This window comes from Manacus candei, unplaced genomic scaffold, assembly GCF_025592945.1.
Source record: "Manacus candei isolate 608988 ecotype Guabito, Panama unplaced genomic scaffold, ASM2559294v1 h1tg000023l, whole genome shotgun sequence".
Lineage (NCBI taxonomy): Eukaryota > Metazoa > Chordata > Aves > Passeriformes > Pipridae > Manacus > Manacus candei.
Genome location: NW_026138071.1, coordinates 9,932,138 through 9,958,605, shown reverse-complemented (window position 1 = coordinate 9,958,605; position 26,468 = coordinate 9,932,138). Strand labels below are relative to the sequence as shown.

General features: G+C 37.2%; 2 protein-coding genes across 5 annotated transcripts in view; both read left to right on the top strand.

Moving 5' to 3' along the window:
- GRB14 (growth factor receptor bound protein 14) overlaps positions 1 to 26,468 on the top strand; it is a 298,766-nt gene that overhangs the window by 78,158 nt on the left and 194,140 nt on the right. For all 4 annotated transcript variants that reach the window (XR_007904522.1, XM_051787279.1, XM_051787278.1 and 1 more), the window contains one exon: positions 26,174 to 26,327. Coding sequence is in view for 3 of the 4 variants with exons in the window: in XM_051787279.1 (XP_051643239.1) it covers positions 26,174 to 26,288 (115 nt within the window). In the remaining variant the exon portion in view is untranslated. The remainder of the gene's footprint in view (positions 1 to 26,173; positions 26,328 to 26,468) is intronic.
- FIGN (fidgetin, microtubule severing factor) overlaps positions 26,312 to 26,468 on the top strand; it is a 342,028-nt gene continuing 341,871 nt past the window's right edge. Inside the window, exon 1 of the mRNA XM_051787262.1 lies at positions 26,312 to 26,327. The gene's annotated coding sequence lies outside the window, so the exon portion shown is untranslated. The remainder of the gene's footprint in view (positions 26,328 to 26,468) is intronic.

Below are 26,468 nucleotides of genomic sequence, written 5' to 3'. Positions count from 1 at the left end.
TGCCACACCTGAGGGATTTCCTGCTGCCAAGGAAATGGTATGGCTTGGGTTTGACTTTTCCAGATCCTGGTATGTTCGGAGCAAACATGTTTTCTGAGGGCTTTGCCAAAATATGGCAATGATCATTTCAGTATGTGCAAATTAAATATAATCAAAAGCCCTGTAGCTTTGCCAGAACAGGTGGAATTTCTGTGTAGGAAGGACAACTCACTTTCCCAAATGTCACATTTATTGCAAGAAAACATGTTCTCCAACAGTGAAGTTGATTGGTTGTTTCTTTATTTTTCTCCCATGAATTAAAAACATTGAAGCAAGAAAGGATCACTCTGGAGAAAAATCTAATCTCAGGAAAGTTGCGTTCTGGTGACAATGATTTTGTGGTGGAGAACGAGATGTTTAACTACAAATATTCTGCGTCCTTTTTTAAATATATGATATGGTGTGTATATGCCAGAAACCTGCTAAAGAGAAACCCTCTTTTCTTAGGAGAGGTGGTATGCCTGGCTGAAGAGCTGTGTCAGGGGTTCATGGTACATCATACTGAACATGTATTGGGTTATTTTAAAATGAAAACTTCAAAACACTCCTGAGCTTGATCCAGCTGAAGATGGCAGTTGGTATATGATTCATTAATTTAGAAGATGGATCAGCTCCTTAAATTATTCCTCCTTAGTTGCATAAAACTGAAAGAGAAGAAATTCAATGAGTTTTGCTGTAGGTATAAAACTAATTGCCACCACTCTAATTCCTAGGCTGGTTTTTCAACTCTTTTAAAAAGTGAACTATAAAAATAACCCTTCTTTTTTGTTATCCCTATTAATGGATTCTATCACCTAGTGGTAGGACTTTAATTCCATCCCCCACCCTTTCTCGTAATTTTCCTGAAATCTATCATTTGCAGCATGTGGCAATGGAGACCCTTAAACAGTCACATATATTTATCCTTAAGAAGCAGGTTTTGCTGGGGTTCATGCTTGAGTCCGTTTTTCTTATCTTTCTCAAATGGCCAAAGTTAACTGATTTGAAAGGGCCTCATTTTAAATTACATTCATTCAGTGAAAACAGAAATTAACACTTAGAGACATCTATATGCTAATGATTGTAGCTCAGGGAATACCCTTCTAACCTTTTCAAACGGAGTTGGTAAAAAGCCATTTCACTTGAAAGCAACTTAGTAAAAATGGTAGATTAATTAAATACAATAAAATTTCCCTAAAATCTTTATGCCATTTATCACTTATCATTATTTTTCCTTTTTACATATGGTACCTTAAATCCAAACTGAATGTTCCAGGATGCATTTATTAAAACTGTTTTTCTAGTGACATCTATTAGATGCTGAAAAACAGAGGCTAATAATGTCATGAGTTTTAGGGATGGCAGGCAAACAGAGGTGAAAAAGAGCTTCATCTATCACAGTATATAAGATACTAAGTGTATGAATTTTGGAAAAAAGGTCAAAAATGTGTAAGGGAAAGATTTCCTATAGCCCTTCCAGATGCTAAGCAGTGAACTGAATGAGATCCCAAGCTTTCAGATCTTTTAAGGGCTGTGCATCCACATCCATTAGTGAGTTTACTGTAAATGCAAAATATGACTATTGGTGCTTATAGGCATATTTATTATAGGTGCAGTTCCTGTTTGTTCTTGACTTTGCTTGTTGGAGTTTAGAATTCCTGAAGAGGATAAATAGACTATTGCACATATGAAGCTCCTTGTGCACATTGGTATTCTACCTCGTAGTACCTGTGTTACTGCCTTATGTGTAACATTCCTTAGATAAGGTCACTGCTGTATATAGAGGGCTTGCAGGTTCCCGAATCAAATTCCTATTTGGAAGAAAAGGAAAAGCTTGTGGAAGCAGTCTTTATTGTTCTTAAACTGACTACTGTTCAGGTTGTGCTTGTTCTTAGAAAAAAAATTTCTAAGAAAAGGACCTAAAAAGCTAATGCCTGATGCTTCTTTGAAGCTACCCATCTGATTAGTCTTGTAGATCCTGATATGAAGTCAAACTAGGGTCAAATAAAGTATTAAGCCCTGGAGTAAGATGTGTCTGCCCTAGGCTAGAAACAATTTGCAGCTTATACTTAGTTTAAATTTAATAGCAGTAAAAATCCTATTGAAACAAAATGTGGCAATTATTGCACTTGAAATTCCAGTGCAGGAGAGACTGGAAGGAGGTCATGAATCTGTACTTGGTTTACTGATGAAAATCTGTAAAAGTGGTGTGCAGATCCAAAAAAATCATGAGCTTTAGTAATACGTACTTAAGCAGGTGTTATGGAACAACTTTCCACCAAGTAGAAGAGAAGCCTGGGAACCTTTCTGGTTGGCTGAGCAGTGCGTCTGCAAGCCCCAAGGAGGCAGGTGTGAAAGACTGCATTCAGCTCTAGCTCAGGAGAGAAAGAATCAAATATGCTGGGCAACCAGACAAGAGAAGATAGGTGGTGATTGTCCCTGAGCAGAGAGGAACACTTGTGACTTGGGGATTGGAGGCTGAGATTTTTCTGCAGGAATTGAGGGAGAAAGCTATCACCCAGTCTTTTAGCTACCTCCTATATAGCAAAGGAAGAGTGACTGGGAATCTTTTGACTAGGAGCTGCTAACAGGTAATATATGATTAAAAAGGAGTAACTCTGCCTTGAAGACACACCAGAAGAGTATGTGGGGTGTTAGAGAATGCCTTTTGCAGGCTTTATTAGCAGCTCAACTGTACCCTAGGTTTTTTAGTGTTATCAGAAAAGTAATGATCTACACTGCTGTGTTTTTGTCCCCCTGGGCTGCAGAAAGACAGTTCTTAAACAGCTGTTGCTTAATGCCACAAAAAGCTAACATGACCTGGGATCAGAGCAGTTATGAACAACAGGATCTTTGTTTTTCACTGTTCTGAGTAGGAGCTGTTCTCTCTGCTCTTATGACTTCTGGTTTCCCCTGGGTTTTAATCAAAATGGTGTCTCCTTTAAAATTCTTCAAAAATGGGAAAACACCTCATTTGAGCTGGCAGCTTTTAGTGTGTGTGCAAAAAGGCACATATTTACAGTGCTAAATTGTCTTTCAGTCTGTTGTTCCTCCAACCCTCTCCGAAAGCCAAGACAACTGTTAAATTGTAATTCTGCACCTAATCAGTTTTGGAAGCAGTACTTGGTTCAGTGGCTGCCAGGAAGAAATGCTTTTCTACACTGCTTTGGCTCTGGATAAAACATGGTAGTTCAATTTTCTTAATTAAGGTGAGACTCTGTCCTTGTCTTGGACAGTTGGTACTCTAGGTTCTAGGTTGGTCTAGCTAAATAAAAGCCTTGATGTCTTGTCTGTTGTATGGGGCGCTCCAGCACTGTTGGAGCTGGAGACGCAAAGCTTTGTCCTTGTTCTCTTGCACTTCTCATGTCAGTGTGTTGAGCACAGCAGGGAACTGTAACATACTCTGCTGCAGTCTGAGACTGGATACAGGCTTTCAGGACTCTTGCAGAGGGCAGGACTGAGGAACCAAACATCTGTAATCTAAAGTATTTGGTGTATTATAAAGCTACAGCAAAATGCTTGTAGACTAAGCATTAGCCACAAGTTCAGAGGTCAGAATACTTTTATAATAATTGCACTGATTTTTGTAGTGATAGTTGATATTCTCAGTATTCTGTGTATATTTAGGAATGGTCATGCTCCTTAAATTATAAACTTTGAGTGCTAAACAGTATGTAACAGTTTGGATGTTTGTGGTAAATGGCCAAAATTGTTCAGTGTTGCAGTCACAGTACGTGCAAAGATGAATGGAATGGAAAAAGGTATGAACAATGGAAAATGAGTAATTTTCAAGGCATTGTGTTGTTAATTAAGTGTTGTTAATTAACAGTTAACCGTAGTTAACTGTTAGTTAACTGCAGTTTAACTACTCTTTCCTCTAGCTCTACATGAGGGTAACCATGCAGTTCTCCTGTTGGTACAAGATGATTTTATATTGAAGGGTGTGTAGCTCCCAAGGTAGTGACTAGGGCTGTGTGTGCCTGTCTGTGTGAGTCTCCCCTGAATTAAAGTGGAGAAAACAAAAAACTAACAAACTCCTCTCAACCCCCCATACACAAAACCAAATAAATGCAAACAAAACTGATTCATTGATTCTTTGCAGAAAGAAATAATGACAAGGTCCATAAAGTATTGTAGAGAGGGAAAAGTATTTTTGGCGGCTAGAGCAAATAAAAATGGTTGCATTCACTGTGCCTCCTGTGAAATAACATCTGATACCAACACGTTTTTGTCAACTTCTGCACAAACTGTGTGCCCATCACTTCTTTCCATGGGTGCAAAGGCTATGCTTTGGTGGTGCTATCAGGCAAGAACTTGGTCCTCAGTTTGCATGCTTTCTGATATTACATTCTGTGATTTCTATAAAGAGCTAAGAATATATTGTTTGTGTGTGCATACATTGTATTTTCTGTTTAAGGTGGGAAAACTTGTTTAAATCTTCTGGGCTAGATGTTATAATTATAACATCTATATATATATATACTGTACAGTTGGTGGATTTATTGCTTAATTAACAAAGCATTGGTGTGTGTACTTTGGTGTTCTTTGTTTTTGGACTTACCTGTGTACATTTAATTTGTTCTATTTACTTATTTCCACCTCTTCTGCTAAAACAACTGAAGTAAAATTGGCTGTTTGGAGATGTCTTACTTCACTGGTGCTTGGTACCATCACAAAGTCCATGTGTTGCTAGTAGCTTATGTCTCTTGCTCATGAACAACTTAGTAAAATGGGAGCTGTCACCTGGGGGCCATTGGCTCTTTTTTTCTGGAAAAGGGGAACAAAAGCAGAGGAATGGGAGCATATAGGATAGAGGATTTTCATGGTATTTTAATCTAAGACCCAAGAGACTCCTTTTTACAGTTTAGTAAAGATTTGGAGAGGCACCTGATATCCTGATAGTTGTCCTTGGTGGGGTTGAGTCGAGCTCTTTGTGCAGTGACAGTGGGAAGCTGGAGAACTGATGGAAGTCAGGACCTTCCAGAGCTGCTTTTTGTCTTTGTCCCCTGTCCTAAGGCATATGAATGTGTTGAGCTTTGAGTTCCCTGGAGTTGGTGGGACAGGTGAGCATCGTGTACCCTGAGAAGGCTCTTCATGTCTGTCAGTAAACCTACCCAGTCCTGATTCATGGTCACTGATGTGCCAGATTGGGCCTCTTTCTCAGAGGTGTCAAATATTGCTTGTCTTCAGTCTGTGGTTTATGAAAGTAAAACTACATATAAATCCTTCTGGCACTGTAATAGAACTGGATTTGCAGGACTTTAGCAAGCTAAAGCAGATCCTGCAAGTTGAGCAGATATAGATTTAAAGCAATGGAAAAACTTGACTGGGAGAATTTCATAAATCGTGTTTGCTGAATGCATCAGTAAACCAATTGTTTGGTTTACTATGGTATGAAAATATAGTCAGCTGACAGAGTTATCTATCTTTTGAAGGTTGTACTCCCTGCAGCAAGATCAAAACTGACTGAAGTTGACACTGTTTATGTTAATGAAGATATTTTTAAATTGATAGCTATATTATAGTTGTGAATTGTCATGGTTACAACAACAGAAAGGAAAAGATTATCAGAAACCTTCTGCGTAAAGATAACTGTAAAATTTCAATCACTTAATAATTTATTATAAAAATAAACCAAGTCTCTTTTGATGAAATCTTATTTTCAGTTGGTGATGCTCTGCTTTACTGTATTTGCACAAGTTGTGGCATAGCCCTCTAAATCTAGAGCACATATAGACTATAGCATGATAGGGAGAAAAATGTTCTCTTGTGGCCTATTATAACTATCAGATGATGTTATTTTTTAAAGAAACCGAATTTAAGTGGAGTACTATTTTTCAGGCTTATTTGAACAGTGTCAGTAGGATAAGGTTGTATTGTATCTGTCTCTGTCACTGGCACTATCTGGAAAAAAGTCTTCAAGGTACTCCACCATTCCCCTTTATCATTTTGGGACAATATTCAGGCTGGAATTTTGTCTGTAATGTGTGAATTTGGTACATCTTGGTAGTCAGCTATTAAAAAAACATACCAATGTCTTAAATCACCCCTTCCTGATGCATTACCAAAGCACTTATGCATCCTTTTGTAAATGAAGCATTAATTGCCATGTGTTGGATTCTTTCATTGCCTGAATTAATGTAGATATGAATGAAGAATTATGATGATTAACAATATATAATAATAATGCAAGTGTCACTAGGGTAAGATTTCATCCCCATTCAGAAGTAAAAAAAGAGGATGAATGGAGTTTTAGGAGTAGTGGGGTTTTCTTGGGTATTCTCTCTCATCTTTGAGATTGTAATTGTGGCTGAAAGTAATTTCCCTGCTTTCATTTTTTTTTTCTGGGAAACTTAATGTAGAATTTTCTATTGTAAATGCTTCTGTATTTTTGAACATGTTTCTTTAAATATAAACCCAACTTTTCGTGCTAAGTAGTAGCAGACTGGTGATACTGCTTCTGAGAAAGTTTAAGAACCAATTTTTTTCTCTGCATCTTGATTAAAGAAACATCCATGTTCAATTACACGTAATTTCAGCTGATTCAGTTGAAAAGGAAAACAATTAGTTTTCTTTGCTTCATTATATGTAAAACTATAAAATCCAAGAAGTTGCTTGCTATAAGCTAGTAATTTAGAATATTAGTGGAATGGAAATCAACTTGGGCAGAGTGATGTGTGTTGGAATCAAAACTAAGCATGCAGTTAGCAAAACAAGGAGAGCAAAAAGGATTTCCTGCATGCATAAGCAAAGAATGTACATTACAAAATTTAAGTGAAGGAAAATGTGAGTTTAATGGATTTCTGGAAAAAATATGTTGCCTACTTAGTTCCTTTCTACTCTGTCTCTGCTGGTAGATTTATTTGTCTTTGCACAAGGTTTTAGGTATTCTGTTCCTATAATAAGAGCACAGCAGAGACATGTAAGGACAAGGAGAAACCCTCTCAGGAGGGAAGAAGGACACAAGGCCAGCTTTGAAGGTTTGGGTCTCCCATGCTGTAGCCAGGCACAGAGCCAAACATCCAACTGATACCCAGTGTATCACATGTAGAGGTGACAATGGGTTTGTAATCCAGCCACAACATTAGTTAATGACATACTGCATTAGAACAGTCTGTAATTTTAATAAGTGTTTTATGGAAATAGATCCTTTGGTGAAGTTCAAGGGAGTTAGTGTTTTCAAACAGGAGAATGTGATGAGTTATGTAAGAAAAAAAAAAAGCACAAGCATGCACAAGGTTTCGATTTTCACATGTGCTTTACAAAGTCACGTGATTGTATGGGTATTTGCACTAGCTTTGTGTGAATGCAAATCATGGATAGTTTGTTTGGTTTTGAGGCTCTTTGGTCAAGCATGTATCTGTTCCCTTCTGGAGTGTTCACTCACTACCTTATTTCCCCTCCCTCCCCCATCTCACAAGCAAACCTGAGAGTTATATTTACATCTGTACATCTGAGGAGATACTTCATGCTGGCACTGCTTGTGGTAGAGCTTGCTAACCAGGAATCAATGTCCTTAAGGGAAAAGGCAGATTATGGCAAATGTAAATTGCCTTTCCCCCTTCCCCAGTCTTCTGTGACTCAGCTTTTAGGCTCTATGAACCACACTGGGATCACTATTTATGTAAAGCTTCTGAGGCTTGTGTCCACCTGGCCCTTTCCTGCTTCCCTTCAACCCTACCCCCTGAAGTACTTGTTGTGGGACTATTTGGAGACTACCAAATGCACTCCATTCAATACCATCTCTCCCAACCTACATAACTGAAGAGTACAAGACTAAAAGGAAGCATAATCCATTGGACAGCTACAAAATACTTCCTGCTATCCATAATAGCCTACTCAAATGAATCAACAAATCTAATTTTTCGCATCCTTCTGTTTAAACTTCAATCTCATCTGAAATCAGAGCCTAACAGGTAATCTGCTGATGTTTTGAGTGCACTAAAGACCTTGCAGATATCTGGCAGTATCCTGTGTGTTCAATGAGTCATAGGATGAAGCCGAAAACTGAGCTATTCAGGATTTTTTGTTTAATGTTCCCAGCCCCATTCATGTCCTTATCATTAGAATACCTCTCTGACATGAATTTGCCTGTGACCAAAGGGAGTGAAAGCTGGTCCTCATCTTTGCACTGCTAAGGTATTAAATAGCTGGGGTGAAGTGCAGGCACAATGAAGTAAAATGCAGAGCAGGGTTGTTGATGCTGTGGAATATCATAGGCAAAGAACTTACACATTTTTTGAAGTCACAGGGAGAACTTGATTTTTTTAATTAAAGAGACAGTTCTTCTGGTTCTACCCCTGTAAATAATCCTATTGACATTTCAATTTATAATTCCCTGGTCCTAATCTGACAGTGCTCACTCAGAAATAATTTAACTTTGGAATTTTGTTATCTGCCAGGGAGTCTCAAGGTGTCTAGTATTCAAAGGAAGGATGTATAAAAATGCAAAATGGTTCACAAAAGAAAATTTGAAATACTGAACTCATCCTTCTTTGCAATCTATTCTGATTTGTTCTGTGATTCTGTAATTTATAGTGACAGTACTTTTTGCTGTTGGGTCTATCTGTATAAAATGTAGGTAATTTGTAGAGTTATACATGTAACAGGCCTCATGAAATAATAACCCAAAACTTTAGGCTCCAACTTGTCTATGTTTAAAAACAAACCATGGGCTTTTTGATCAGCTATATACATCTTGCAACCTACTAGACAGGAAAACAGTACTAATTTTTTCCTTTCTAATAGAAAATTTCTTTAAAGTCTGCTGTCTCATGAGAATAATATATATGCAAGAATGGATCCTTAAAGAACACTTCTCTTGTCCTATGGATATGATATCAGAAAGGAGCTCTCTAATACCTGGTGAAGACAGTTCTGCATTTTGTATTTTAGTAATAAACTTTAGCTAGTAGAGTGTTGTGGATGCACTGAAGCTAGAAAGTTGAGTTTATTTGGTTCTACTCTGTGATTCAAACTATGGTTCAATGCCCCTCATGCATAATTCTTATAGCATTAGATGAGGGATGTGGTGCAATACACCTTCAAGCACTAATGAAAAGGCAGCAATAGCGCTTCTGTGCGAGCTGCTCAGGATACAGAAATGCACTTACTTTTAACACTGAAAATAAAGTACATATTTTTCAGTTAATATTTTACAGTTAATATACTTGCTGTTCTTCATTTGCTGGTAACTATATGGAGGAAAACTGCTATTACTTTATGCATCATGTACTGGAGCATACCCTGCTAAGGATATGGGATTTCTCTCTATGGTATATTTTGAAAGTACTGTTGATGTTGTGACCCGAGGTGTTACTGGAGATGTTTTAATGCCTCCTGTTAATCATTCTGAATCTGCCCTTGCCTTGTGCCGAGATGGTGCAGCCTATGCTGACATATGCATACAGTGAGTAGCATTCCTGCACGTTGATTTGAAAGGAACAGTCTTGAGGAAGAACTGAATGGAAGAAAATGGAAGCTGGAATATCCAGGAGAGTGGTTTTATAAATACTATTTGGCTTCTGGAATATGCTCATAAAAAGATCTACCCTAATTACAACAGGACAACATCTTTACAAAATATTTTGGAAATGTCTTTGTGATTTTTAGAAGTAACATAGGCAGTAAATTTCTCTTGCTGGAGAAACTAGAAAAAATACAGCAATAGATTCATGCAAGTGACATCTCTGGCAAAGAGACTACTATTAAACAGACAGGATGAAACGATTAATTTCAGTTGTTTAAAGTTCTGCTACTGTGCAACAGTCTTGAGCTTCAGGTGGTCTTGTATCATTTTGCGAAGTGTGGGAACTGACAGCATGTGCAAATGCTCCCAGAAAGGTAATATCCTTATCAACTTTAAAACTTGGTAATAAATATAATTATTTTTTCTTGTGTTTTGCCTATGGTATTAAAGTTAGCTGTCTATGACATTAAAATTATGACCTAAAATGTTATTAGTCTCAACAGAAAGGCCAAAGAATTACTTTTCTTGTGCAGACTCTCAGCCCTTTGGGTTGTACTTAAGAGTTTATTTTAAAATTTATTCTCCTTCCTTGCAGTCTGGGAAGACTGAAGGTACCAGATCCATCTACTTTCCTTCATTCAGCAATAAGGCTTTCTTAAGGAGGAAGATGGTAGTCTTCACACTCACCCCAGACATGTTTCTGTATTACTGCAGATAGCAAGTCCAGTATTGAATTCTAAAATGTGAAAATAACCCTAGGAAAAAAAATTCAAATGTATCATATCTATTTGTAGGACAAACAATATACATTTTTTTTTTCCTAAACTCCACTGAAATTCTTTGGAAAATACTCTTTGCATTCTGCCTATGATAGTTTGGACTGGAAACTTTAGTTTGTAGGGCTTTTTGTTATTTTATCTCTGTTCCTTTTATTTTGCTCAGTCTTTGTGGATGTTCTGTATTTTCATCATCAAATAGCTTGCTGGCTATTTTTGTCAAACAAGAACCCTGAAACTGTTGCACTGGAGTGCTGAGCCTATCTGCCCATTCTGTCAACAGGATGAAAGTGAATCTCAACCTTTTTTAATTACAAGGATAACATGTTCGCTCATCTAATAATGAAGATGGTTAGCAATTTTAAATTTTAATAATCAATTACTGAAAGTAATTCTCCATTAAACCACAAGAGAGCCATTAAATCTCAAAAGATGGAACATGCTGTATGTAACAGTAGCAAAATTTCTATTTTTAAATATCATTAGGGAATATCTGATTTTCATTTCTCTGCTTTTCTTTTACCTTTTTCCTCATGCAGACCATCTCATTTTCAGCAGGAAGACAGCACATGATCTTATAAATAATGAAAGAAAATCCTTGCAAGACTTGAGCCAATGTATGAAATATGTGCTAAAAATCTAATTTGTTTCAATCCAGCATATTTTGACTGACTAATAAGTAAAGTGACTAATTAATATCTTAATACACTGAGGGCTGGGTGGCATGATGGGCTTGGTACACTCTTCTTTCACCTCAAGAGACCTGAGTTCAGATCTTATTGGTATTGCAGGTGTTGAACAGAGTTTGGTGATTTCTCTTTTGCTGCTGGTAAAGCTGCTATCTAAAATCATAATATTCAGTACTATTGGCAGCTTCAATTATAAGCGTGTTGAGACTTGGAAAGGAGGGATACTAGAGCTCTCAGACAGCTTGGCGTGCTTCTGTGAGGATGCCTATCCAGTGACAAGCAAGTTGGCAAACATAAATTAGTAGTTGCTTGCAGCAGAAATAAAATAAGCCCAAACTATTGAGGGGGGAGGAAAGCAATAGGTTAGTCTTGCCTTATCTGAAAAATAGTTATTTTTCTTTCCAAAGTATTTAAAATTGAAACCTGCAGAAGTGATTTGGAGTGGTTTATTCATAATATTGGACTAGATTTTAAAACATACTGTGATTTAGTATATAATAGTAAAGCATGATGAATGTAGAACTTGAGTTAATTTGTATGGGGAAAGGACCTGAAACATCTGTACCAGTTTGAAGGAAAAATAAAGCTATGAAATGAAAAGCTGATACAATGATTAACCAAAATTATACTTAGTCTCCAGCTACTCAGTCAGGCACTGATACTACAGAGTACACACGTCATTCCAGAAGAGACTAGTGTGTATTAGGACTTAAAAGATTCAACCTGAATGCTTGAACCCCACCACTGAATTATCCTGCCTCAATGTGCCTGATGGCCCAACACAGGAGCAGTATGCTTTTGAGAGACTCTTAATGTTAGCTGAAGTCAGTACCCTGTACTTGGAAGGCAAGGTCTGAGTCTCTGATGGCTTGGCTTAAATCAGAATCTGATAATATCAGCACAAACTTTATCAATCTTTTCAAAGGATCTGAGATACCTTAGGAGCCCAAGTTTTCTTGGAAATAAGGTGGAAGAAGGTTTAAGGGGTTTTTTTGTTTGGTTGGTTTTGGTTTGGTTTTGTTTTGGATTTTTTTTAACCCACAGCTGTGTACCATCAACACTTGAAAAACTTTGTTTTGCTTGTCATAAAACCTGCTGCTGCAGCCATGGAAAATTTGGTTTAAGGATTGAGGAGGAGGGAACTTTCTTAATGTAGAACTCTGCATCAGACTAAGGGCTGTTATCATTGCATTATTCTTAGCTTGTGTTTTTATTGATCTACCTACAGAAAAGCATGTGGGGCTCTCCTATTTCTTCTTCCAGCACTTCAGGTTACAGATATAAATTGACTCTTTACTTAAAGTTTCCACATATTTGAAGGCTGAAGTAATGTAATAATGGCATGATGTTCAGCTTTTTAGTTAGTTTGAACAAATTTTATTCTCTTTGATAAGGCTGATAAGAAAACAACTGATACAGAGGCAGGCTTGGAGGGGAGGCACAAACAAGGTTTTGAAGACAAAGCTATTCTTAGTGTCTGAAATAGAAGCAAAAATCCTTCAAAATTAAATATAGGTGGAGAACAATTGCTCTGAGTTTAACTTTATTATGTTCATCAGCGAGGCAATTTGAAAGAAAAGGTGATTGGACCTGTGGAGCAAAGGGGAAGTACTAACAAGGAGAGGAGCGACAAGGTCACTAACCTTCATGACACAGAGAAAGAGACAGATAATTATCATTTTTGGACCATTAAGGCAATATTTGGGGGTATACTGTTAGTGAATAAACTAATATTCCCAAAACACATTATTACTTTTTTTTGTCACTACAGTTGTCACTGTAGAGCTATGAATGTTAGTTCTGATCTTCTCTCTTCTTTCTTCAGCTCTTTCTAAATTGATGTCTTAGAAGTTACATATCACATGGTTCTTTTGTGAAAAAATATTCTGCAGTAATTAGTAGTGTTTCTATCCCTTTTATAAATTCTCTGTTCACAGTGGTTGTTAGGAAAGAGTTAGATAACTTTGTTAGAGGCATAAATAATTTTAGCATGGTGTAGTTATGGCAATTAATGGCCATCTTCTGTCTTGACTGCTTGGGGATTGCCTGCTTCCATTAGGTAAAAGATGGCTTGTGGGATACTTGGTTCCAGCGATGTGTTTTGCTTTAAAAGCAGGATCTTCCGCTGTGAGTGCACTTCTTCTGAATATCTTAATGAGGTTTCAGAAAAGCTGGTAGATGACAATTTAGTCTTGAGTACGTGCTTAGCATGTTTTTAAAGAAGTCACATATCTCCTAGAAGAGTTAAGGAAGTCCCAGGAGCCTGTGAGAAAAGAGTATCTGCGACATGTCCTTGAGTCCAACAAGGTGTTCTGAGAGTAAGTGAGGCAGTGTGTGAGAGCCTCTTTGTACTCTGGCAATTTCTGTTGTGTTTGAAGGCCTGGGGCTTTTGTGGAGTAGGTCTGCAGGGTTTCTTTTAGTGGTTTTTTGCGGCTTGGGTAGACTGACCTTTTGATGCTATTGTTTCAGAAGCTGTTAGAGGGATCAGGTTATCTCCTCCAAATTAATCAAATGAAATTTAGTGATAGCTCTCAACTTAGAAACAAGTAAAACACCTGAAGAAGGACTTTGTGCTTGGAAACTTCTATCTTCTAACCTTTGTTAAAAATCTAGTTCCATGTAGTTTGATTAAAGTTAAGTTTTCAAGGAGAAGGGTCATCTCTTCTACTTACAGTTGTGGAACAACGTGAGTACAAAAGCATCACTGTTAGTGAGCAGAGTTGTACAAATATATTTGGACACACATTTTCTGAGTGTTTGGTCTTGTGCATAAGTTCAGGGAAATTTTGCTTCTGGACATCCTGACTTTAACTGTCATACTGTTAGTGTGCCTGAAGAATTGCTGGGTGCTGTTTTTGTTATTTGTTTGGGTTGGGGTTTTTTGGGGGTGTTTTTTTGTTTTTGTTTATTTATTTATTTAGGGTTTTTGTTTGTTTGTTTTTGTTTTTGTTTTTTTTTTTTTTTTGGTTCCACCTCCCCTCTGCCCCTCCAACCCTCACTGCCTCACTGTTTAACTCTTCTTATTTTCTCCTTCTGAAATACTTGTCTTGCCTCTCTGGCATATTTGGCAGTGGTTTTCATTCTTTTTTTCTTTTCTTTTGTTTTTTTAGTTTTTGCTCCATCTGTCCTTTTTCTGTCTGCACTTTTCAAAATCTGAAATTCATTATATCTAATGTCCTCTGTCTTCTATACAACTTCCCTCTTGGCTCTGCTAACCTGGCTGGTGGTACAACTGCTTCTTCTTTTGATGACCCCAACCCTGTTGTACTGTGCTCTCAGTGCTTTTGTCTGTTTCCTTCTTGTTGTAGAGTGAACACAATTTTTGGAGTACAGAGAGAAACTTTGAAGTGTAGGCTTGCATGTTGCAATGGCAAGAACCCTGGAAATAGTTTATCACAGTTTTACATCAATAAGTGTTGCCCAACCATTGACAGTGCAACCACAACATCTCCCCTGAGCTATTGGTTGTACAAGATGCCTTGTGCCAGGCTGCAGGAGAGAGTGATTAAATACTTGTTTAATGATGTGTGAATGGAAATGTAACTGTTGGCCAAGTAAATCAGTTGCTGTCCAGGACTGCACATGAACTGTGGTGTAAGAGGTTTTCTCGTGCCGTAGGTAAGCAGTGCAAACTCAGTTTAGTTGCAACTATATTCAGTAGTGTGAAAACTCCAAACCTACAGATCCAACAACATAGCCTGTTTCTATCAGCTAAATAGGGACAATTCTTTTAGGTTTATTTGTTTAGGTGTGACTAGGAAGTCTTCCACTATGAAGATAAAAACTTTCTTTTCCCGATTTCCTTTTATTTTGGTCAAAGAGATGGGATTATGTTTTGTGTAATAAGCTTGATGGCTTCATATGACCAAAAGCCCTTAGAAAGAGAAAAATTTATCTTCAAGAACCTAATAACTCAGACCAAAGCATTGCTGAAGCCTAGCCATTCTTGTCATCCAGTCCTAGTTAGTTACAGTAACAGAGAGGACTTTATCTGAAGAAAGAAATCTCATTGGGAATATATGTGTGGGAGGAACTGACTTTTGAAGATGAGTTAAAAAAATAATCTGTATTGTAGTCACAATCATACTGTAGTCACACACAATGAAATTTTAGATACGGCAAGGGAATAAAAGCAAGAGGGAAGTGGAGTCTTCAATATTAGCAAAAGGTTGAAATTATAAAATTGGAGAATTGCAGCAAGTGTTCATGAAAGCATTCCACAATAAGTGAAGTTGCATGAATATTTATACACAGTTTTGAAGACTGATGCTACTAGATGATGTTCAGCTGACAGAAGACTTCTTAGTGGTTTAAGCAGGATTTAAATAATTTTAGTGATCGTAGGGACAGGATTTGAGGAATAGGAGAGTGAGGAAGGGCTGATTTAGACATTCTGAGATGGATGCTGTTCGTTGTGGGAACAGCAACATCATCTTCCCAGGATATCCAAATGTATCTATCCCTCACCATTTTCTCAGAGTGTGTATTAATTTTGCATCAGGCACCTACTTACCTCCTCTCCTGCATTGTCTTCGTAAGCATGAGCTCTGGCACCTTTCTGTACTGCTTAGAAGATGCATAGTGTTGTTTCTTATTACAGGGAGAGGAAGGGTTGATCCCAAAGGGAGCTGGCGAGTAGAAAACTCTCTTGTCCCTGCCACTGCTAGAGTTTGGGGTCAGGAATTGCTTGACAGCTGCTTCTTGAAGTAAAGACTCCAGTGTATATTCAGTCCTCTTCCTTGGTTAGAACAAGAGTCCCCTTTCCTTACCCGGGAGCAAGTGTCCATTGGTCAGCAGGCTGAATTAGTTTATCATTTAGAGCTTGACTGGGCATTACGCTGGTGTGTTGTGCTCAATGAAGGTGATTTATTGAATAAAGCAACTGAAAAATCCCACAACTTTTCTCTCCCCTGTCTCCAAGTGAAGGGCTCTGAATACAAAAATAAATTTTTATCATTATGATCAACTGCCTTCTTCTTTGGCCCTCCTAGTATATGCTCAAGTGTTGCAGCATGTTCTGTATCTCTCTCTAGTTCCATGTGTTTCTTCCCCAACCCCAAAATTCTGGATTTAATACATTGCTGGTATTCTTGCTTCCTTTATTCAGATAAAGGTCTAATCTGTAGTGAAGGTGTGTAAAATTCTTGTAACATAAAATTAAAACATCTGAAATGGTTTTTGTTTATTTTTTTTAGTGACTTAATGAAAAGTGCTCACTGAGTTTGAGTCCAGGGATTAGATTGTGTTAAATTTTTTCATAAGTCTGTCTTGACATTTAAATTTAACTAGAAGAATTACCCCTTTGACAGCTCAAGACTTTCTTTTTTCTTGCATACTTGCATAACACACTCTTTGCAAGAGGAAGAAAGTTAAGGCCAATGCCCTGGCCAAATTCCAGCTTCAGTAATTATATTCTCTCTTCCCAAAAATATCTTTGCTGTTTACAAATGGAAAATCTATGCTTTATATTCTTCCCAAAATTACGGCTTGGTGACTACTAAAACTTTCAGCATGGACTGGAGAGGTTTAAGCACAGACTCAGGCAGTCAGCATTTACTTACCTCTCTCTAGAGCTGCCCACCTTGTGCTGAATGCATGTACACACACAAATAACTAAAAGGAGTTATCCATAATTCATAGTTGAAGTTTGATTCTCAGTATGTATTAACTTCTTTCATGATGAAAGCATTTCATACCTTGGAGGATTTTTGCTAATTGTCTTGTGTTTCTTTTTGAAGAGTTCAAAGTACTTTTAAAAAAATGTTCACTATCTTCTCTGTAGTTTTTTTTTTTTTTTCTTTGTAACCAGAAAAGGAAGAAAAAAGTGTTCAGGAAATATTTAGGTATTTTCTACTGCTTCTTTGTCTGTTTTCTCCAATTCTTGTTCATGCGAACAACCATTAAAATGTAATCATGGAGCACCAAATGCCATTCTTGTATGATCCTTCTATTCACTAATGCTAAAACAAAAATTGTTGCTCAGTGTTTCTCACCAGTGTACTGCCTTCCACCAGCCTGTTGCTATTTAGTATACCTGTATTTTGATAAGACACTTTCTGGAGGCTTACTTTTGTGGGTAGGAAAAGGATAAAAGTATAAGGGAGGTGATAAAATTTCTTCAGTATAGCTTTGCATTTAAAGGCAGGCCTATGTAAACAGTAGATTATATTTAATTTAAAATTAAATTTGTATGCTGAATATCTTTTGAGCTATGTAGCTAATGATTGGGCACTGGAACGTTTGTGCAAGAGTGTAGCTGTGTAGCACTCGTGAGCAGAGAGTGGGGAAGAAGTCTGCATGGTGTGCTGGGATGTGCCAAGGGGTGTACAGTTCATCTGAAGAACCTGATAAATGTTTTAGAATTTCTCTAACCCAGTTGGTCTAGTTTGTTTTGCCTTTTGCTAATGAATTCCCTATACACTGTAGCTTTATAAATAAAACCAACTTCACTATAAGCTGGAACTAGCTCTCTCTTTAAAACTACATACTACAATAAAAATTGAATGTATTACACGAGGAATAATGTCAAAGTTTTTACCCCATGTGTGTAATCAGTGGAGCCTACTGAAATGTTTGAACACTGCATCTGATTGACTGTATTAAAAATAAATGCAATTTAAAAAATAATAGAAAGTAAATTGTCAAATTCTACAACGCTGATATAATGATTACTGGACATATGCAATAAAAAATACACAAGTAATTTTTCAGTATCATCATAAGACATAATGCCAGATTGCAGTTTTGTTAAGGAAAACTTGCAAATCACAATACCATAAACTTTGGAAATGCAGCTTTAGCATTGTTCTGTGTTTCAATAATTAAATACAAAATGCAAGGAGTTGCCTTTTTGACTTTCAAATCATACTTTTACCAAATCCAAAATGAAACACAACTGCAGGGTACTAATAAAAGTAGGCATGACTAGGCAAGGTAATTTCCTCCTGCATTAATCTTAAAATCTTTAGGAGTCATCAGAGTTTTATTTCACTGGTTCTGGTTTAAATGGCCAAGTTTAACAACACATTAAGACTTGCACTGGGGGGGATCAATTTCAAACAAATGCTCCCTTTGCAGTTGCTCCTGTGTGAAGGAAAACGATCTTCTGTTGATCAGAAATTCAGTGTACTTTAAACAGCATTTAAAGTGACTCTCCTGTATGTTTTAATTGGGCTGGATGCTTGATGTCCCCTCATTTTGTTAAAGAACAGTTTAATTTTAACAGCAAGTGCTCAGGACAGTGTTTCCTTCTGCTTTGAGACTCACTGAGCACAGAATGGATGACTAGCTGTCAGGGAGCAGGTTGCAAGTAACCACAACCAAAGTCCTGCTGTGCAGTAGATCACTGAAAAGAAATTTTCTTTTCTTCTAAGTGACAGTGGCTAGCTCAGATCCCAAAGAAATCAAACACTATTTTATTCTGATTTGCAAATTCATCGTTTGTGCCTTAGGGGCTCCCTTTTGCTGGAGAGTGGTGGAATAGAAAGGACCCTAATTTAATTTCCTGAATTAAGGAAAGACACTGAAATGGGCTCTTCTCCATGTCCAGTCTCTGTGTTACAGAGAAGATGACCTCGTTTATGATACAGATGAAAATAAATAAAGCAAGGAAAGATTGTGTCATAGAACCCTTGTTTATTTCTGTAGTCCTAATTTGGATAATTTCATATCCTAGACAATGGAATGGAGGGCAAGACAGCTCTATTGTATGACTCTGGGTGTCATGCCTTGGTATTTGGAGATTATCTAGGTAATGAAATCAATAGGTAAGAATGGATTATTGGGACCACAGTTGCATTTCCATGTAAATAGTTCTAGTGAAATATTTGCAACTTTTCAGTCTGAAGTTCCTAATTTCTGAATTGTTTTATCTGATGTCTGGAAGCAATATTTGAACCAAGAAGCCAAGCATAATTAAGTTTGACTTCTGTTGCTTAGTAGCATGTATATAATTTTATGTTTATGTTTAATTTTCAGTAATTTTTATCTGACATCAGTGCAGAAGCAGTTGAGTATTTTTGGGGGAGAATAAAATAGCTCTTGCCAAGTCTTATGTTGCCTTTTAGTCTTGACTAAGCTAATTTGCCAGCTGATGGTGCTTATGTGGCAGGTCCCTCTGTGACAATAATATAGATATGCCATGATCAGAGTTGTTTCTTATAAAAAAGCATGGGATAAAATTTATACAGCTCCTATCCTTGGGAGGAGCTTGCAGTCTGGTCTGGGAGGCCTTTTTTTCTTCTTCTGGTTTGTACTTCATGGATTAGTCTCTTTGCTCCAAGGCTTCCAAGTGTTGTATCTTTTATCAATCACAGGCATCCGTGCTCACCTCATGCATTTAGCTGGCTACAGGCAAAGTTTATTTATTTTTACTAGTTTCTCATAGGTTGGTAAAGGGTCAGTTTTGTGAGCAGCAAATAGGTGGGTTTGTATTTATTTCCTGAATTGCCCACCACATTAGACATACTTGGCTTTTTCTTTCTAACTTGGGAGTTACAGAATTATTAGAAAAAGGAAGAGAAAGTTCTTCAAGGTCTACCAACTACTATTTTTAGCTGTTATTTGCCATCAGAACTATTTACCCACCATTTGCCCCAGGTACCCTAACAAAAATACTGCCTTGTTTTGCCAAAATATGCCCATGTTCCTACCAACTTCTTCCTTCGTTCTGATAGCAGGAAGCACTGTCTCTGCCAGCCGCTGGCATCCTTAGCAGTTGGAGCTGTTAATTTTTCAGTAACTACCATAAGTCATCACTGATAATTTTCAGACAACTTTCAAATATGCATATTAGGTAATTAAGTTTGCAATAAGTGTCACTCTGCTATGCTAATGTTAAACCTGCAACCCTTTCCTTGTCCTTCTGCATTAAGGCTTTTCTAAACTGATGTGTCAATAACTAGTTTTTTCCAGCTGTTCTAGATCAACAGTTATTTTCTGAGCTGTGATGTAAAAAAAAATGCACTCACCTCTTTTATACTATATACAAAAGAAATGTAGCATCTTTGGAAGTCACTTAATTGCATTCAGGTGTCATAGTCTAGCTTCTAAAATTACTTTTCTCCATTAGTGCCACTTAGAGGTATATGCTTACATTTATTCTGTTTTGGGCCTTTTGAATCTGTCACGGTGCAAGATCAACAAACCTTTAACATGGAAAAGATTCTTAAATTAATGAGGGACTGTCTTGTACCCAGAACAATCTACTAATTGCAAGTAATAAAGTTTCAAAAATATAGAAATCTTTCCTTTTAACTGTCAGTTTTTCTCTTCAAATAGTTTCCGGATGAGGAAATTGTTCTGATTGAGCTTGGGGTGAATCAGAGCTCAGTCCTTTCAAAAGGCTGTTTCTGAGGGGTTTTTCTCTTTAGTTTTCCTGGTATAGGACTCTAAGGTTATTCTTATTTTTACTTAATTCTCAGGTCTTGTCTCGCACATAAAAGATTTTAGCAGTTGTTCAGAGAGAACTAGACTACATATATATAATTTTTAGTGGTGGACTTGACAGTGCTAGGTTAACAGTTGAACTCTATGGTCTTTGGGGATTTTTCCAACCTAAATTATAGAATGACTTGGTTTGGAAGAGACCCTAAAAATCATCTAGATCCCTAGCCACCTGAATGAGTCTGTAATTCACCAGGATTCCAGCAATTCCTACCAGCTTCTGCCATTCTCCCTTCAATTGCTCCGTAGAAGCAGTAGCAGAGTGTTAATAAAGAGATTTGTTCCTTCAGTCTTCCTTACTACAGAATTTTACTGGATGGACAAAATTCCTAGCCATGATAATTGGAACTGAAGAAGCTTTCCTTGCTAAGAAAGTGGTGGTTAATAACTTCCAGGTGCTATGGAGTTACACTGAACCAAAATAGTCTTTGAAGAGTTTCTTGTGTTTCATGCATTCTTCTCAGCCCAAAAAAGGGAAGTGAAATAACTGGTCTTTTTCTTGACTATGACTATTTCTGAAAATTAAACTTTTCCTTTACCCCATAGTTCCTAACACAGTGCCTACTAACACATACTTGATAAAGCCTGGGATGATCCTAGTAACATATTTTTGGCAGTGGTATTCCCTGAAGATGTAAGTCTTTCTCTGCCACGGCCAGCTTAGGGACATAAGTAGCAACTATGCTACAAATTTCTTTTCAGTTGTCAGTGAGGGCTCCCCTAGGCACAACAAAAGAGGTGAGAGCAGGTAGTGAGGCATTTGGTAGAATGAAAGCATAAAACAGTTGTTCGCACTTGGTTATCAGTTTTCTAAAACGATATTTCTAGAATGGACATTCTAGAAGACTTTGCTGAAATATGTAACATAGGATGCTACGTGTGTTTGCCTATAGAAAGTACGTATTATGCCTGGGAAAGGAAGTGACCATATTTCAAAGCTGTGTTGTAATACATATGCACCAGGAAGCAGAGCTAATGTAGCGTGTGCAGTCTCAAGCCTTTCCACTTCCTGATTGTGAGCTCTTTCCAGCACAGCCCTAATGGCAAATGCCTTGTCCCTGCCAGCTTCCAACTGACTTCAGACATCTTTCCTGTGGCTCTTTTGATGTTATCTCATATAAGGCAATCCCTACTTTTAAAACAAAGCAACTTTGAAATTAATGTTGCAGAAGAGCCAACTTCATTAAGGAAATCATGGGGAATGAAATGTTAAATGACCAAGCCCCATTCTGAAAGTTTACAGCACAAGTTTTGACCACACTTAAACTGGAACAGTGACGAGGTGATTACATGCTGTCTTGATGTCTTCCTCAGGATGGGAAGTAGAACATAACGGATTTTTGTGAAGAAAGGTGCTGAATACCCTGGGTTGTTATGTTAATATAATTCGGAAGATAAGGATGTGCAGACAACTGTCCCAAAGGAAAAATTCTTTATGAATATTGTTTGCTTTGTTGTATGTATTTAGTATAAAAAGGAAGAAATTAATTTTGTTCACCTACCAGCTAAAATACAAGAATACAAAGCTCTAGAGTGATATTTTTTTAAAATATACTTCTGTTATTAGGTTACCAGATGAGCTTACAAAGAAATCAGTTACCAGTGCTATAGAACTTTATTGATTACATATACATAAAAAAAAGAACAAAGAAACCCAACAACTTTTACTTTTCTTGTTGTTATAACTGTTTTTGTGATTGCCTTACTTTGAAATATTATTAAAATTTGCATGATGACATGAGCTCTCATTTCCAAAGGCTTCCAAAGGAAGCCCTGTAACATAACAGAATTAATATCAAGTTAGTCAACCACAGCGGATTCAAGGTGAGGTTTAAAGTGCTTCCAAATCCTCTATATAGCCCACACAATTGTGTGTTTGGACCTGCAGGTATACATGCCCTTAAAGGGCACACTACAGCTGTTATGATGTTGGATATAGAAATACCTGATATTTAGGTGTCTCATTTGTGGCATGAAACCTCTACTTTGTCATGCCTGACTGATATTTACTGATAGCATAAACCATAATATTTACTGATTTCTTTTATGCAAAGACACCTATAAGGGGACTATATAAATGAGTCAATAAGAAATCACGATTACAAGCAGTATTGAAGCACTGCATTAATTTTTCAGACCTTGAATATATACCTCTGTGTGATATTTATAACCTTAATTTCCTCTTGAATGTTTGATACTGGGAGCTGTTTCTTTACAAAAAAAGCAAAACACGATATTCCTTTGAAAGCAATTTCTGTCCACTGGTTTGAGGTGTTCAGCAGAAGGAGCATAAGTCTGACTGGCAGACACTTGAACCTATATCAGATTCAAACCCATGTCTCCTTTTTTTTTGTTTAGTGAGAGGCCTCACTGTCATACTAGATCTAGGTTGTTCCTCCCCTTCTTTGCAGAAAAAAAAAAAGTGTTAGTCTGAAGGGAAAAAGCAGGACTCCTGACTGGGGCATTCTGCTAGGAATGGGGAATCTGTGCTCTGCTTCTTGTTCCACGGACTGCTTGTTTTATCCATTAACTGCTTCATACAAAGTACATGAAATCTCATTCATAACAGCAGCTTTCCAGTGGGCTGTACAAATCCATGGTTGTCCAGTGCTCAGTAATTAGATGCTTTTGGGCATATTTAGAAGCAGAACAAGTGTGTAAGTCTCTGTAGTCCAGTGAGTGTTGTGAAGAGATACCTGAACTGCAGGCTAAAAAAATGAAACCACAATAGCTGTGGCTACTCTGGCTGTACTAATCATCTCATCTCAAGAAAGCTAATGTGGTTAGATTGCTTCTAGTATCTGAGATGCCCTGGGAACCTTATGGGTTGTTGCTGGCTTAAGTGTAGACTGTGTCAAAGTGTAGATACTTTGTGCTGTTTCAGAGAGTCTTGGAGCATTCAACATACCTGCATTTGGCCAAAAGGATGTGCTATGGGAAATCTGCATGTTTCTGAAGTGGCAGCTGGAGATCAGATACAATATTCTAGGATTCCTACAGAAATACATGTAATGGGTTGCAACGGAATCCCATTCCTGGGTGAGCTTTGGACAGCTATGGAATTAAGGAAGCATCTAGAGGCTGGTACTGTTGGATTTCCAAACATGAATCAGTCCTGTCCCACACCAACCCATCAAGTATGTGTACACGATTGCAATGAAATGGAAGGGAAAGGATAGGCTGGAATTACTGGCAGATGGTTGAGCTGTCCCCTGGGGAGGTAGGAGGTATGAATTTGAACCTTGTCAGACAGCAGAGGAAATTGATACCTTGCCACAATTTAATAACACACTTGAATGTCCACTCAAAAGCTCCTGTTGGGAGTCTCTGAGTTTCAGAGCAGATGCTCTCCATGGTACAACTTGCAGTTTTACTCCCTGATTGCCTAAATGGAATCCTTCTGGATTTACAGTGAACTTAAGGTTCTCTCCAATGGAACTCTGCTGAAGACTTTGTTCCAACCTGCAATCTGAATACAGACACACATGCATCTGGGTTCCAGTAGGAAAAGGAGAGCATGGATGGACTGAGATGAGCTCAGTTGGTTACACCATGGTGCCAGTAACACCAAGGTCACAGGTTTGATCCCTATATGGGCCATTCACTTAAGAGTTGGACTCAATGATCCTTGTGGATCCCTTCCATCTCAGAATATTCTGTGATTCTGTGACTTGCAGTAGGTGAGCAGTTAAAACACTTGAATTATGATACCTGTGCAGTCCTGCTGTGCTTAACTCAAACATATTCTTGTCTATGAATATGCATACCTAGGTGATTTACAGACAGATCAGACTTTTTTTTAAACATGGTTATGCTCAACTTACATTACAATATCTTTGTGCATGGAGGTGCAGGTTCTCATCCTTCTTCAATACTTCAGTGTAACAGAATAATAGTGTAGTTTGAAGTTCTGTTCATAGAACAAAAAAAGTTATTTTCAACATACTGTGTGTTTTCCTCCAGAGTACTCAGCTCTGCACTATTTGGACAGTCAAATCTTTGCTATGCTTATGGAAAGGACCTTACATGAGAAAGACTCCTGTGTTCCTGGTGTTTGGGTGTCATTTTGAAATAAAAAGTATTATTGTAGTTGCAGTTTTTCAGTGAGAATGGTAGGGAGTAATAAAGCTTCTTTGTAGATTTAGGGTAAAATTAAAGATTTAATGGTAAGAAATGTAAATTTTCTATTATGCTTTTGTACCGCAGTGACATATACAAATGTTTCTCAAGCTGAAATCATATGACATATGATTTCATTCTCAAGATGACTGCTTTTCTTATTTTTTTTTTTTGTTAAATCAAAGGTGGACATTGTGATGAAGTAAGCTTCAAATGTCTTTCTCGTGTTTTTAGCTCTGTAGTACTGTATGAACAACTCATTTGGGCAATAGCTATAAATACATAGTGGCAGACAAACTGTACAAATGAACTCAGAGCTATATATATATATATGAGAAAAAGACTGTTTTGCACAGGTTAAAATAGAAAAAGGAACATTTTCCTGTGATATCAAAATACAGCTTGATTGGAGATATGCACAGGCGTGCAAGCACACACAATTATTGCTTGAGCTTATGAAAATGTAGCTCTTAATATCTGTTCTAACCTCCATTAGGAATATTATAGAGCTGTGGTCTGCATCTATATTGGTTATTTAACAGTGATAGTGCGTATTGTAATTGATCTGGATAAAGATGTTAGCATAAAGTATGGCAGATGTGCTTAAACCTTATGTCCCTATGTAGTCATCATTGGCCAATGATGGCTTAATTTTTCTTTGAGATAAAATGTGCAGCTCCACTTTGTAACTTGGTATAACTTTTAAATGCAAAATTCCCGTGCATCTTTATTTAAAGTGACAGAGTTTTTATCAAATAGTACAGATAATTAGGTGCTGAAACTGAAAACCACGTCCAAGTGAAGAATTCTGCTGATTTTGTGTGTGTGATTGTTTACAGATTTCATTCTCCATTTGCTCCCAAAGAATACACTTAAACACTCAATCAATGAATAACCTACAGCAGTTTGTTGTAGATTCAATAATGGGGAATGGTGCATTGTACCAGGATAGTCAGATATACCCATAGGGAGTGTCAGTGGTCAAAATGCTTCCATTGCCAGAAGGTAGTCTGAAAATGGTCTAGAAATTCAATACAGCATTGACCCTACATTGTATACATGATCTGCAGTCAGTTTCTCAATCTTACTTGAAGTCTAAAAAACAGCCATTTTAATTCTAGGATTCAAAATGTATGTATAAATACATATACTGGATTAAAACTATTTTTCTTTCTCTAAAGCTGTAAGTTTCAGGTGTTTGTGTTTGTCCCCCCCCCCATATATGACCTTGTTTTGTTTCAGCACAAACACATTTTATTACAGTGAAGTTTCTGAAATTGGAGTCTTGGAAAAATTATGCACGCTCCCCCCTCTCCATTTTCAGATATCTCTAACTGATACCAAATGTTTTCAAAATGCATAATGATACCAAATTACAGAAAAATGTAGGTTGCTAGACTAACTGAAAAGCATTAACTCCTGATGATAAACTGTTTTTGGTAATCAAAATCACAATTCTGTCTTTTAATGTAGAAGTTTATTTAAATATTTCAAATTGAAACAAAAAATGTGAATGAAATTTTAAAAATATAAATGGAAGATTATGTTTCTTATACAGAATTATAAATCGTTTTTATTGTATAAAAGAAAGCTAAACTTGTTCCCGCCTATACAAATTTTTATTCTATACTTTTGTTTTTAATTTTTTTTTTTTCAAGTGAGAGTAATCATTTTCTTGGTAATCCTACCTGGGACCCTGCATGGACCTGGGACCCTATGCCCAAATGGATCCTATGCTGCAACTTCTTGGATGGAACAAAAACTTCCTGCTAATTGACACATCACCTTGCTCCAGTCTGCTGACCATTCCAGGTAAGTCAGACACTTTTGTTGTGCAGTGTGTTTCTTGTTTTCTAAATTACCAGTGAAAGTCTTGCTAAATTAAAGCAAACGTGTGTTGCCTTACCCCGTGCTTCAGACTGATGCATATTAAAGTGAACATTGCTACTAAAT